Genomic DNA, 13,532 nt, shown 5'->3' with positions numbered 1-13,532 from the left:
AATTATCAAATAACAAACCCACATTTTCCTTATTTATTTTCTACATTGTGCGCACTACTATTATTTTGACCACAACTGTATGTATGTATGTATGTAAGGAAATTTTCACATATTCATACATATTTTATTAAACGCTCCGCTCATGGTAGATACATATGAAGATAAGTGTGCTCAAAAAGAGTACGGCCTGGCCGTTGAGCATACTTTGCAGAGCGGAATTTTTATAACCAAACAAAGCGCACAACAATTGCCAATTAAAACTTTTCCACAAAATCCAGCAGCGTTGTTAATACAAATATATGTTTGCATACACATACATGCATGCATTTTTATATACTATGTATAAATGTGCATACATATGTACAGACGTATGACGTGGGCCATGGACCAAMACCATGATGGCAACGCCACAAAATAAAAGGTTGGTTTACTTGAAAAATTGGCAATATGAGCAAACAGAGACATCAAGTCAGTCGATATAAACTTAATGGTGACCTGTTGGTTTAGATATGGATCAAGCGTTAACTGTATATAATCCATGCATTATTACGGACTTGCCATATTTTATAGAAAAACAAAAAAAAATGTTAGCTCCAACTGCACCGAAGCTATCATACCCTTTACAGATTTTCCATACGAAAACATGATTTTGATAGTTCGCTTTGTACAACTACATTTATACTATATTGATCCGATATCGGCGGTTTCGACATATGAGCAACTTGTTTCTATAAGGTCTTTGAAGTTTTATCCTTTGTGTTTCAAACTTCCTGGCTAACTCAATATACCCAGTTCAATGTATTAAAAACAATTTTCATGCATATGATTATTATTTTTTGTTATTATCATCTCTTCGTTTTAGTTATTGGCGCAGAGGGATTATCATCTTTGTAAAAATCTTTCAACAGTGCCATTGCTTCGTCAGCACAAACACCACCATTTACTCGAGTTTGTCCGTCTGTGTTGTTCGTAACAAACGGCACATCAACTAGCGTTTTGCCGCCAAAACGATCATTTGCGCAACCATATAAAATCTCTTTTACTCCCAAATCATGCAAGGCGGCTGAACACATTATACATGGCTCGACAGTGACCACAACACTGATTTTAGAAAAAACTTCATTAAAAGGTAAACTGTTTCGTTTGCAAAATTCCAAAGTTTTGTCTATACAAAGGAACTCCGCATGGCGTGTAGCATTTTTGGTTGCGTTTACATTGTTTCCAGCGCGCGCTATCACATCGCTCTTTCCGTCACCGTGATAAAGGAAAATACAGCCCACAGGTACCTCTCCAGCCTCCAGCACACTTTTAGCTTCTATGAATGCTTCGCTCATAAACTGCTCCATAAACTAATTTAAAAGAAATTCAAGATATTAACATAATTCGCATTAAATATTTCTACTAAATAAATTAGAACCTCTTTGTTTACAGTCAACTTTTTGTTTATTCACAAGTGGAGATTTTTCCGGAATTTAAACATTCACAATAATCAAATAATCAGCTGACAACCGTGTTAAAATAAAAGGTGAAAATCATCCAGAAATTTAAAAAAATTGTAAACAAAAGGTGAAAACCATCCAGAAATTAAAAAAGTTGTAAATATTTAAATATTTCACCAGACAGTATATCCCTCGAATATGCAACAGTTTGCCCAAACCTCGACTTAATACAAAATTAATTTTACCCAGCACAGGATATAATATCCAAATGGATTTTTCAGGTCGGATCTCTCTAGCATATAACTGAAATAAAACTGAACGATCATAATCAAATTATTGCTGGGAAAACTTTTATATTTGGCAAGTATCACCACGAAATTTTGGGTAGAACTTAAGGCATCTCTATATTATCCAAATAAATTTTTCGAATCGGATAACTATAGCATATAATTGTCATACAAACTGACCTAACAAAATCAAGTTCTTGTGGTATTGAACTTGTTTTTAATAGTGTAGAATATTCTAGCTTCGGCGTTTCTGCAGGACAAATTGAAATAAATTGTGCAATTATTAAATTCTTATTCAAAACATGTCTTACACTACTTGAAACACATACTAAAAAGAATGTATTTATATAATATGTTATTTATTTTACTTCAATAAAAAAAATTGAATTTCATTCATTCTTGTAATTTTGTGGATTTGCTCAAAAAATAATGCATATGTATAACATATTTTACTTCCATCGAAACAGTGGAATCAACTCAAATATAAATCTTTTTTTTAAATTTTGATTTTATGAACTCCTTTTTAAAAAAATAATACATTTCACTTTGAAAAAAATTAGCTCAATTGTTTAAGCCCATTGCTTTGTTTGTACTTTAGTTACTGATTGGATGTCAKATTGATTTAATATACGTATGCTCATACGTAATATACAAGGGTATTTCTACCATTCTTGGGTATCATACTTCATTGCTTATATACTTAACAAGATCATATTTATGTAAAAGTTCTTCGGCCCTTTCAGGCCAATTCTGATTATTCAATGCACGAGGACTTGGATGATGAAGTGTACAAACTTTAAAGGAATTCGCATGTCGAGAACGTTTGATCATTCCTTTTATATACGCTCCTATTGGTACTAGTACCTCCGGGTCCAATAAATCTATCTCTTTATCAAGAGCGTCCAAACACAACTTTCCAATAATAGTTTTATAATCTCCCTGTATCAAAATCACTTAAATTACTTACTGAATTTTATAAACCGTTATTAAATGTATAAACTATTTTACCTTCAATTCACAAGGCGTAATATTTCTTCCGTCTTTGTCGTAAAAAATTAACGGACAAAAATTATGTACAAAGCAATTTTTCCCAAAAGTCATCAAAGATCCTCCCGCCAGCTTTTTAAATAAACCCCATATCCGCACACCACTTGGTTCTTCTATAATACACTCCAAACCGTCCACAGGACGCTTCAAATGTACCGAAGGGGGTTGCATAACCGTACCGGACAATCCCATCTCATTACGAACAGTTAATATGTTACCAAATGGTACCTAGAACATAGAGAAAAATCTTAAATGTATCACTCTGCAATAGCATTTTATTGTCATACACCAGTTTGACCCATTCCATTCGGACCAGGATTCATGCCAACGAAAACAACCCGCTTCGGTCCATCTAAGAATTTTTCCAAGTAAGCACAGTGTAAGTTTGAGGCATAAACCAATGGATTGTACACATGTGTTATATTTGATGGCTTTTCAATAGCGTGCAAAGCATCGTTTAGTTGGCATTCTAAACTATAGAAACGACTCCAAAATTTTTGGCTTACAACTGGCGGTTTAGAGTTAGATGTTGAAGTTTGTTGCGAATCTGAAGATTTTTCTGCTGGTTGTAATGAAAGATGCCGCTTTCTAGTAGCAGCAAATTTCTGTAGGCTATTCAGTGATAGAACAGACTCTCCAGTAGAAACGTTGGCCGCTCCAGAAAATATTTCCTTTATTAATGTTTCGCGCGACATAGTAAATACTATTGATAACGACACTTTGTTAAAAACGATAAAAGGCAATTGAATATACAAAGAACATAATCAGTTGTAAGAATTTTAATTGTACTAGGAAAGCACAAAATACAAAACAACCAATAACTTTCGCCAGCTTCTAATTTATAAAAACTGTGAAGACTTATATTTTGTAAAATCGTAATTGAATTCAGATTTTATTCTTAAGTGCTTGTTCTTGTTAAGACAATTCACAATATAGTACTGTATTGCTTCGGGCATAAGTATTTTAAATTTTTTAAATATAATATAATATTGTAAATATGAAAAAAAAATTGGCTGGGATTTAGAATAGCATCCCCGGATTTCGGGAATAAAATGGGTATCTTCATAGCTGTCAAATAAGCAGGGAACGCGTTTGAGAGAAAAAGAGAGCCAATGCTAAAGTCTCATATCATGTTATCCATGACGAAAATATATATACATATATATATATATATATATATAGTTGCCGTTATAGTGAAGTGTTAGTAAGTGAAAAGTGCATAATATAAGTAAAAAATTATTCACAATATACAAATTATCAATGTAATACCATGTTCAGACCGAAAATTTAAAAGATTAGATTATATTTAAGCATTTCATAATCCAACAGTATTCTCACTGCCGTTAGAAAGATCAAAAAACAGTTGTTATTGTCATTCAAGAATTCACATCGCTTAATATTTATCAAAAGAAAAGATTGTCATATAGTATTTTGAAATAAAAGCCGTCTCTTTTTAATATTTTCAATATAATAGATGCATTTTTTCATTTGTTAAGTCGGTTTTCAGGTGAAATTAGATTCATTGCTTTAAAAAAAATTTGCTTGTTTACCTTTTTTTCCCTTTGTACTGCTAAATCGGCTGTGATAATGTAACAGACTTCCAGTGCTGACAAGTAGATTGCACAAAATCAGAGTCGCACAGAGAGATTTAGCGTGGATCAGTTTCAAATCATTTCAATGAAGTGATTTGGAACTGTCATTTTTGTATGGCGAAAGCTTGATAAATTTAAGATTAGTGGGATAATCCATTCAACATCCGAAATCGTGTGATTAAGTGTCGGTCTGAACATTTTTTCAACTTTAAATGCAAATATCTTTAAAACTATAAGTCAGCGGCAATTATATATATATATATTTTCGTGATCTGGAGAACGTCATCTTTCCAGTGATACCCATTTTATCCCCGAAATCCAGGGATGCTATTCTAAATTTTACCCAAAAATGTTTTCAAATTAAACACAAACTATTTTAATACTTCTATTGCTTTAATTCTGATCAATAGTTGTAAAGTCAGCCTTATAGCAGAAAAAGGCAAAAACGTAGAATCATGGCCCGTGTCAGCTGATACGACCCGTCTTATGGGCGCGCAATGTAAGTGAACAGTGAAAGACGCTACTCCCTTCGCTCTTTGACGTAGGATGCKGGAATCCACGGCATTTTGATTTTTGCCGTAGAAACATGTCAGCTGATTGCTCTCTCACAACGCAGGGTTGCCAATCTCGACATACGGTAGTAATTATAAAAGTTGTCTTCAATATGTTTGAAATTTTCTTAAAATAACTCAAAATCAGAGTCGAATGCTATTATTTATAAATATATATACTATTTTTAATACTTTGTTGCCAGTTTTGATATTTTATATTATGAAAAATTGTAATTGAAAACTTAGATGTGTACAAAACTATATATGCGTATTGAGCAATGGCAACAWTGTGCAAATGAAAACAAACAAAGATGGTTGATTTCTGCGTTTTTGCCACGTTTTTCACTGGGCACACATTTTATTCGAAGAGGAAGGAAAAGGGAGGAAGGCAGTAGCGTTTTTGCCTGTTCCTGCTATTAAGTTCTTTATATAGTTCGAAACAAAGTCCGTATGTTATTCCATATGCGCCAATATAAGAAGAAGAGTTTCATGTTTGTGAATTAAAATTGCGAAAAAGAAGAAAGTAGCCATTTGTTTTTATCGTATTTATATTTTGCCCCACAATAATAGAATTTTTAATTAAGTGCTTTATATATTATGGCGGGTGAGGTAACGGTTGATGCATTACCATACATTGATCAAGGCTATGATGACGCAGGAGTTCGAGAATCGGTATACAATAATATATCAGCAATATACAAAAATTTAAATGGCAATATTAAATGCAATTTAATTTCAGGCACTTGCTATGGTGGAGGAAGAATGCCGACGTTATAGGCCTACAAAGAATTATCTTGATCATTTACCACCTTTAAATGCAAATACCTTTGAAACCGAATTAATGGTGAGCGAATTTGAGAGAATACTAAATCGCCAACCAATGGAAACTCTAAGCATGAAACGGTATGAATTGCCACCTCCACCTTCTGGTAAACTATCGGAAGTAAGTGCTTGGCAAGAGTCTATAGAGAATTCAATGGCACAACTAGAACATCAATGGGTGCGTGCAATGAACCTGGAATTAATGTTGGATTATGGAATAGAGTCTTGGAAAGCATATTTAGAAGTTATAGCCGCGTTACAAGCTAAAACGCTGACACAGCTACAGGAATCAAAAAAGCAAATTCAAGATATTAATTGGCAACGTAAGCAGGCACAAACACAAGCTGGAGAAAAGTTAAAATCATTGGAGGCCAATTGGGTATTGTTGGTATCTAAAAATTATGAAATTGAACAAAAGTGTGCAGAGTTAGAGGATCAATTGCAAAAAGCGCTCATGGTAATTGAAAGTCTGAAAGCACGAAAGAGTACCACACTTACAAATGGGACACTTAAATGCCATAAAAAATTATTTACTTAACTCACTTTTATAGTAAAAATTAAAGAAAAAAATTGACAAAAAAATAAATATTTTTTAAACCGAAGTGTACATACATATGTTAATATACCCTCTTTTTATAAATATACATTTATATTTATTGTTGGTTAGTGGCCATTTAAATATTGTAAAAATATCAATTGATTCAAAAAAGATGACCAGCGTGTTGATCTGAGTCGATTTAGACATGTTTACTTGCGAACTAATTCCAACAGTTTTTAAAATATCGATCTAATGCTCATTTTTAAATACCATGGAATATAGCTGCCATCTAAACTGACCGATAGAAAGCAATTCCTTGCATAGAAAACTATTTTAGTGGACAAGATATCTTCTCGAAATTTAGCAAGTATCATAACCCAAGGCAGCATTACGTGCCAAATTGTTTTGATCGGATTACTGTAGCAGTAAGCAGTAGCTGCCATTCAAACTGGCCTATAAAGTCAAGTTAAATATATTTTTTACACGTTTATGCTATAGTTAATGCACCTGTGAATGGTATTAAAGCTTCGGTACAGCGTCACGAGTCATTTAAGGAATTAGCGTGGAAATTAATTTTTAGAACAGCCAATTGGACCTTAGGAAACTTATGCCGGTATTCCGCGAGCAGTCTCAAGTCTCTAATAGAGACGAATCTGTGGTGAAATCTATTTAGTGACTGTTTGGTATTCTGGCGAGTTTGTCTCATCCCTAATTGAGCAATATCAGTCTCTAACTTGTTATATGCTTTGCACCAAGTCATAGAAAAACAAGAGCAAAACACTGGCTGATGAAGTTGGACTATTTTACCTTATGATGAAAAAACGAGAAGCGGAAGAGAGGTAATGTATTAATATTTATAATTTTGCAATAATGGATAATAAGGTGCATATCTTCTAGATACATTCGCAGGCGCAATCTGACTGTTTTGCGAAACAAAAAATATCCGTTTTCATACGAAGAGAACACATTCAGGAAGTTCTTCCGATTTCCCAAATCTTTATGCTGGGATCTCAGTAATAAACTCAAGCCGTATGACAAACAGCGAACATCGATTCCATTTGAACTTCGGGTGAGTTACATTTTAACCTTAAAGAAACAATATGTTTTCATGCAATCAAATTTCTCTAGTTTATTTCAGTTTTGCATTTTTATGCAATGACTCATATCAGTGTTGCGTGGGAAATGCATATTTCGCGGTGATGAGCCAACCAACCATTTCCCGTTGTATCGAATATATTTGTAAATTGGAATTAACTATTTATGTTGAAGATTACAATAGAATTGAGACTGGGTAAGTTGTTTTCCATTTTAAAAGAAAATAAATCGCTGTACAACAATTTTTATAACTAATTAATAACTAATTTTCCCAGTAGGTTTGTGACGATGAACTAATTTTCCGGCACGTGAATGCAAAATTTCCCGGCTCATGTCATGACTCCGGTATGTGGACTACTTCGCCAGCAAGGATAAAGCTAATAAGAGAACACTCTGATGGAGCTTTTAAATGGCTTTTGGGTGATTCGGGATATCCATTGGAGCCATGGCTTCTTACACCGGTGGCAAACCCTGAAACACATAATGAACAAAATCTTAATACTAGACACATAAGAGCAAGAAACACGATTGAAAGAGCATTTGAAGTTTTAAAATCACGCTTTCGATGCATTTCAAGAGAACGTACATTGCGGTACAAACATTCCAAAGCTGCATAATTTGTTTATACTTGCATTTTTCTAAATGAAACCGAAATATTGCCAGATAAATCACCTGAAAATGTGGGAGCAATCTCTGAAATCCATTCGGGGGAGTATTACACTTGAGGCAGAGCAGCACGTCAAAGGTGCATTAACACATTAGATAATTAAAATTATACCAATATATAGTTCAATTCAAACATCATTTATTTCATTTATAAAATAAATAAACATAACAAGAAAATAATACTTACATATATACATAAAAAGGAACATTTTTAATTTTCACTTTTTGTCACAATCTCCTGTTTTTTTTCACAATAGTCTGAGCAAGCGACACCATCGCTGCCGCTAAATTGTTAATAGACTCCGTGTGTTTATTAATGGAATCTAAAGTTTTAATCCGGAAATCTCTTTCCTCCTCGGCTTTCTCTTTCATTAAGTCCATATAATTTCGGGACATTTCGTCCGTCGTCATTTTTTTGCTACTTGACGATGACGGAGTGCACTCATTGGACGCATCCGAAGTCGTATTCAGGGGCGATGGCCAATGGCTGGTACATCAGCCAATCCATTTACGGCTATGGACCCCAATGTATCCAACGCTTTCTGCTCCGTTTCGGAGAGCTCAATTGTTGAGCTGGGACCGCCACCTGTCACCAGCTTGTGCGCCTTGGCTTTCCTTGCACGAGGTCTTACTTGGTTTTTCCAATGGCTCATATTCTGTAAAACAAAGAACATAAATACATATATACAATGCCAATATCTATGCTTAAAAATTACCTCTCTCCATTTGATGGGGTCCCGGGTAGGCCTTTTTTGGGAATTTAATTACATGGAAAGTTCCGCCCAAAGCTCCTCCATTCTTTTTGGCCGCGATGGGTCGTTTTTATTAAACTTTATCTCCGGGTGAACCCGCACAAAGTTGTGATAGCACTCTATTTGCTAATTTGAGGTGCGCGACACTTTATTATGATCTGTAAACMTATACTGTAATAATTATAATATAATGAAATTTATATTGTTTACAATTACTTGCCTTCCTTTTCCATTATTATCAAATATAAGGATGAACACATGTGTTAATCGATAACTATGTTGTTAAATTTTTTCATATTTTCCTAACAATTGATTCAGATAAAATGCATATGTTAAGCATTTATTATAAACTATTTCAGTATTAGTTTTCAATAATTGTACTGTGCAATTATTAAGAAGAAGTTTTACTGCTGAAATCTTATGAAAACAAAAACTAATTGCATGCAATCGTTTCATATATTATCTCCCACCTTTCTCGCTTTTTCTCTGAAAGGAGCCTAACATATTCGCAAACTGGACGAAGGACTACAGGCTAGACCTTTACTTTGCAATTGTCGACTGTCAGCAATCTTAAGATCTTAGGTGCCACCGGACAGCCTGTACTCCTTTACTCCTCATACGACCCCGATAACTGCCAAATAACAGAGTCGCAACAAAATCATGAAGACACTAGCCAGCAGCACATGGGGAAAAGACCTTCCGGATTTTCGTACATTTGATTTAATCCACCTAATGATCCTGTAATAGTTGAAGCAATAATTGCCATAAAAATTAAGCTGTTTTGTGCTGTGTAAGCAATAGTATACTATACCATATAAATATGATAAACAATACCATATTACCCGCACAATACATTATTAATAAGGGAGTAATGAACGTTTACAAACGTGACAATTAAATATATTCGATGTTTTATTACGCATCTATTATAAAAATAATTAAAATAAAATTTAATGAAAGATAAAGGCCTCCTTGGCTTAATTTTTTTCAAAATCAAATAAAATTTATTTCTGCAAAAAAAAACCTGCAGAAAAGTTTTATATGCAGGAATCGCAAGGAAATAGAGCACTTCTCTTTGGAATACACTTGTCGTTTTGTGTGCTCCAAAAATGCTTGAACCAATTTGTGAAAATGGGTATTTGTACCCATCCAGATAGATGGCACGAAGATTTCGCTTCAGGTGGAGCATCTTTCATAAGAAGTGGGTTATTATTCTTTCTAGGAAAGCGTTTACGTTTATGCTTCATCTTTGCAACTCAAAAGAATTACGTTACAACCTAAACAGTTGGTCTATCAGTCTTAAAATACATAAGAAAAGATATTCGAACTTCCGATGGATTTTATCCATAGACATTTATGTATAGTACATATGTTTATAATGAGATGTTTAACTCCTCTCTCACTGGAAGTGAGGGAACAATAGCTAAAGGTAGGAGGTTTTGACGTTTAACAATTGGAAACGAGCGATGGCCAGATTGAAATCTAAGCAAAAAAAATATGTAACTGGAGGGTTTTGTTGCATCGTTCAATACCACTTATAAAAAATTTAAAACAATGAAAATTAAATAAATTTGTGAAAATTTAAGGTATTTGTCGAAAGATTTTGTAATTTGAAGCATCATAGTATTATGTTCAATAGAAAATTATTAAAACATTTAATAATTGAGAGTAAACAAGCTTAAATCCTTTTATTGGGCATTGAAAGGTGAAAAATCAGTTATTCTAATATACTTTAAAAAAAATTTAAATCGTTTCTCCATATAATAAATAACCACTATATAGTAATTTTTATTCGTACTAAATGTTGATTGTTTTAATTCAAATGCTCAAAAATTATTATTTTGGATTATTATAATGGAAAATGTTATAAAAAATGCTAATTTTGAGGTGCTCTCACACTGAAATAAGTTGAACATCCCTTTATTCCTTTATTCCTGGGAAGTTCACAGTGAAAAACGCTACTCCCTTCTCTCTTTGAAGTGAGGAACACAATGCTCGCGACAGACTGCAGCAGCACGACAGTGAACTGAAAACGGCGTTGTGAATCCTACTACGTGAACGTTTCTGAGAAGGCAGCAACATAACAATGGCCAGCATGTACACAAAACAACGCAGTTGTCCATTTTGCATGTACACAATTTCGTTGTGGCCATACTAATACCTTGTACTTCAATGAAATTTTAATATTTTGTTCAAAGTGATATTTTTAAGCAAARTATAAGTAAATAGGTAAATTTATTTGTTTTAAATCATCAATTTTACATAGTAGTGGCATCACCACTCTACCTCATCTCTCTATCTTCCATTCTTACAATTACAGTATAGGGCCCCTGACTTTCGATATTTCAATACTTGATAAGGTAAATTAAGCCTGTTAGTTCTAAATTAATAAATGTTTTTAATCATTTGTAATAGGAAATTAGTTCTATTATGCATCAAATTACAAAACGTTTCATAATATATATTTAAATTTCGCATTTTCTTTGATTTTCATTATCATTTCAATAAATTCCTCCGTTCACATATATTTTTGGTATAATTTCAATCTGGCCGTTCTAGTCATTCCAATTGCAAAACGTCAAAACCTACTCAATCCACTCAACTGTTAAACATCTCTTCATCTCTGGATAATGAGATCGACAAATCTTAGCAATTGCTAAACGTCAAAACCTACTGAACTTTGACAGCTAATCGAGTTCAGTAGGTTTTGANTACAGTATAGGGCCCCTGACTTTCGATATTTCAATACTTGATAAGGTAAATTAAGCCTGTTAGTTCTAAATTAATAAATGTTTTTAATCATTTGTAATAGGAAATTWRTTCTATTATGCATCAAATTACAAAACGTTTCATAATATATATTTAAATTTCGCATTTTCTTTGATTTTCATTATCATTTCAATAAATTCCTCCGTTCACATATATTTTTGGTATAATTTCAATCTGGCCGTTCCAGTCATTACAATTGCAAAACGTCAAAACCTAATCAATCCACTCAACTGTCAAACATCTCTTTATCTCTGGATAATGAGATCCCCAACTCTTCTCTCACTGGAAGTGAGAAAGCAATTGCTAAACGTCAAAACCTACTGAACTTTGACAGCTAATCGAGTTCAGTAGGTTTTGATGTTTATCAATTGGAAACGAGCGATGGCCAGATTGAAATCTTACCAAAAAAATATGTAAATGGAGGGATTTGCTGCAYCGTTCAAGACCACTTTTAAAAAATGTAAAGCAATGAAAATTAAATAAATTTGTKAAAATTAAAGGTATTTGATGAAACGTTTTGTAATTTGAAGCACCATAGTATTATTTTCAATGGAAAATAATTAAAAACATTTAATGATTGAGAGCTAACAAGCTTAAATCCTTTTATTGGGCAYTGAAAGGTCAAGAGTCAGTTGTTCTTATATACTTAAAAAAAAATTTAAATAGTTTCTCCATATAATAAATAACCACTATATAGTAATTTTTATTCGTAGTAAATTTTGGGTGTTTTAATTTAAAATGCCCAAAAATTCTTATTTGTTCTATCTGGCCATAATGGAAAATGTTATAAAAAACGTTTATTTTGAGGCGCTCTCACACTGGAATAAGTTGAACATCCATTTATTCCTGATTATCACTGGTCGGTACTAAGGAAAGTGGATTATTATTGACACCTGAAATTATATTTGCCTGAAATAGTAGGTCTTCATATTTGTATACATATAAATAAAAACATGTAAGTATATAATGGGATACATTTTTAGTTAAGGGTAACAAGGCTAATAATTAACTAAGAAAGGGTTACTAGATTATCGGGGCACGCGTTTTCACTCTCCCATTTACGCCCAGGATCTTTTTTGGGTCGTCATTCGTCATTTATTTATGTATATAAAAGTTGTKATAAACGATATACCACGGTTTTTGATTTGATATTTAAAGGTATTTATATTTTTTTTTATGTCTTAACCAGCGTTATTGTTAGTCGATTAAGAACTGCAAGCGAAAGCTTGAGTAAAAATTGAGATAACGTGATGACATGTTTCTCGACACGACAGAGAGTTTGGTATTACGGATATGTGTGTGTAATCGGGTTATTGTGACGTGCACAAAATCCCATTATCGAAAACTTCTGGAACACAGTTTTTTGGCACGCAGCTCGCAAACATGTTGGTGGCATGGGCATGTATGTATGTGTGTTGGCAACCGGAGTTGGAAATTTGGTGTTTGTTAATAGCCCTGACAGACAACAGCGCTAATATGCATTAGCGAGCTATAGCCCTGACAGACGACAGCGCTAATATGCATTAGCGGGCTTAATTTACATTTATTTGCGCATTTGACCCATTGCAAGCTTGCAATGCACAAGAATTTCTTCAAAATGGCTGATTTTTGCTATTTTTTGACAGATGTCGCTTGAAGTCTGCCGCCTCCTTTGCGTTTACAGCATCAGAGGTTAGCAGTTTTTATATTGCTAATTAAATTATGTGCAAGTATATTAACAAAAACAAATTTTAATATTTTTCGATTTCAGAAAATAAACAACGCACAGTTTGCTATCAATTTTTCCAATGTTCTTTACTTTTTCCGCATTACAATCAATTATTGCTATTAATTTCACTCCATTATCTTTTAACGTAGTTAATAATAAACGAATTTTATCGTTAAATTTATATTGTTTTTCCAAAAATACCAAAATTTTTATTAATAATTTATCTTATTCAGTTTAATTTCACTTTTTTTTTTTTAAATAAACAA

The 13,532-nt window shown here is 33.1% G+C and overlaps 3 protein-coding genes and 2 long non-coding RNA genes across 6 annotated transcripts; 2 read left to right on the top strand and 3 right to left on the bottom strand.

Moving 5' to 3' along the window:
- Positions 1-656: 656 nt before the first annotated feature.
- LOC108970226 (tRNA-specific adenosine deaminase 2) lies at positions 657-1,684 on the bottom strand. Its single transcript, XM_018935499.1, has 2 exons — positions 1,418-1,684; positions 657-1,349 (listed from the first exon to the last, which is right to left on the bottom strand). Exon 2 carries the CDS (start codon positions 1,344-1,346, stop codon positions 846-848), a length of 501 nt encoding a protein of 166 aa, XP_018791044.1. The 5' UTR covers positions 1,347-1,349; positions 1,418-1,684; the 3' UTR covers positions 657-845.
- Positions 1,685-1,775: 91 nt separating this feature from the next.
- LOC108970225 (single-strand selective monofunctional uracil DNA glycosylase) lies at positions 1,776-3,819 on the bottom strand. The gene is made up of 3 exons (XM_018935498.1): positions 3,061-3,819; positions 2,735-3,001; positions 1,776-2,665 (listed from the first exon to the last, which is right to left on the bottom strand). The coding sequence occupies exons 1-3, from the start codon at positions 3,466-3,468 to the stop codon at positions 2,405-2,407; spliced, it is 936 nt and encodes a 311-aa protein (XP_018791043.1). The 5' UTR covers positions 3,469-3,819; the 3' UTR covers positions 1,776-2,404.
- A 1,448-nt stretch (positions 3,820-5,267) lies between these two features.
- Positions 5,268-6,308, top strand: LOC108970222 (pre-mRNA-splicing factor SPF27). Its single transcript, XM_018935494.1, has 2 exons — positions 5,268-5,588; positions 5,656-6,308. The coding sequence occupies exons 1-2, from the start codon at positions 5,514-5,516 to the stop codon at positions 6,274-6,276; spliced, it is 696 nt and encodes a 231-aa protein (XP_018791039.1). The 5' UTR covers positions 5,268-5,513; the 3' UTR covers positions 6,277-6,308.
- Positions 6,309-6,397: 89 nt separating this feature from the next.
- LOC108970221 lies at positions 6,398-8,735 on the top strand. 2 transcript variants are annotated; one of them, XR_001993463.1, is made up of 4 exons: positions 6,398-7,115; positions 7,174-7,345; positions 7,405-7,567; positions 7,650-8,735. It is a non-coding gene; the product is annotated as an uncharacterized LOC108970221 (long non-coding RNA). The 2 variants fall into 2 exon arrangements; XR_001993462.1 differs by having other exon boundaries at positions 7,647-8,735.
- On the bottom strand, positions 8,602-9,690 carry LOC108970220. Its single transcript, XR_001993461.1, has 3 exons — positions 9,601-9,690; positions 8,754-9,527; positions 8,602-8,693 (listed from the first exon to the last, which is right to left on the bottom strand). It is a non-coding gene; the product is annotated as an uncharacterized LOC108970220 (long non-coding RNA).
- Between the last annotated feature and the right edge of the window lie 3,842 nt (positions 9,691-13,532).

This window comes from Bactrocera latifrons, unplaced genomic scaffold (genome assembly GCF_001853355.1).
Source record: "Bactrocera latifrons isolate USDA-ARS-PBARC rearing strain unplaced genomic scaffold, ASM185335v1 scaffold_29, whole genome shotgun sequence".
Classification (NCBI taxonomy): Eukaryota; Metazoa; Arthropoda; class Insecta; order Diptera; family Tephritidae; genus Bactrocera; species Bactrocera latifrons.
Note: the sequence above shows the minus strand (reverse complement) of the source record. Positions and strands in the feature narration are given on the sequence as shown.

What these genes read in the sequence shown, in the direction of transcription:
- LOC108970226 (XM_018935499.1), bottom strand. Translation starts at nt 1,346, where the DNA reads ATGGAGCAGTTTATGAGCGAAGCATTCATAGAAGCTAAAAGTGTGCTG.
- LOC108970225 (XM_018935498.1), bottom strand. Translation starts at nt 3,468, where the DNA reads ATGTCGCGCGAAACATTAATAAAGGAAATATTTTCTGGAGCGGCCAAC. An exon ending in ATGGAATGGGTCAAACTGGT is followed by an intron (nt 3,002 to 3,060) that starts GTATGACAATAA and finishes TCTATGTTCTAG; the next exon opens with GTACCATTTGGTAACATATT. An exon ending in TTACGCCTTGTGAATTGAAG is followed by an intron (nt 2,666 to 2,734) that starts GTAAAATAGTTT and finishes ATTTTGATACAG; the next exon opens with GGAGATTATAAAACTATTAT.
- LOC108970222 (XM_018935494.1), top strand. Translation starts at nt 5,514, where the DNA reads ATGGCGGGTGAGGTAACGGTTGATGCATTACCATACATTGATCAAGGC. An exon ending in ACGCAGGAGTTCGAGAATCG is followed by an intron (nt 5,589 to 5,655) that starts GTATACAATAAT and finishes ATTTAATTTCAG; the next exon opens with GCACTTGCTATGGTGGAGGA.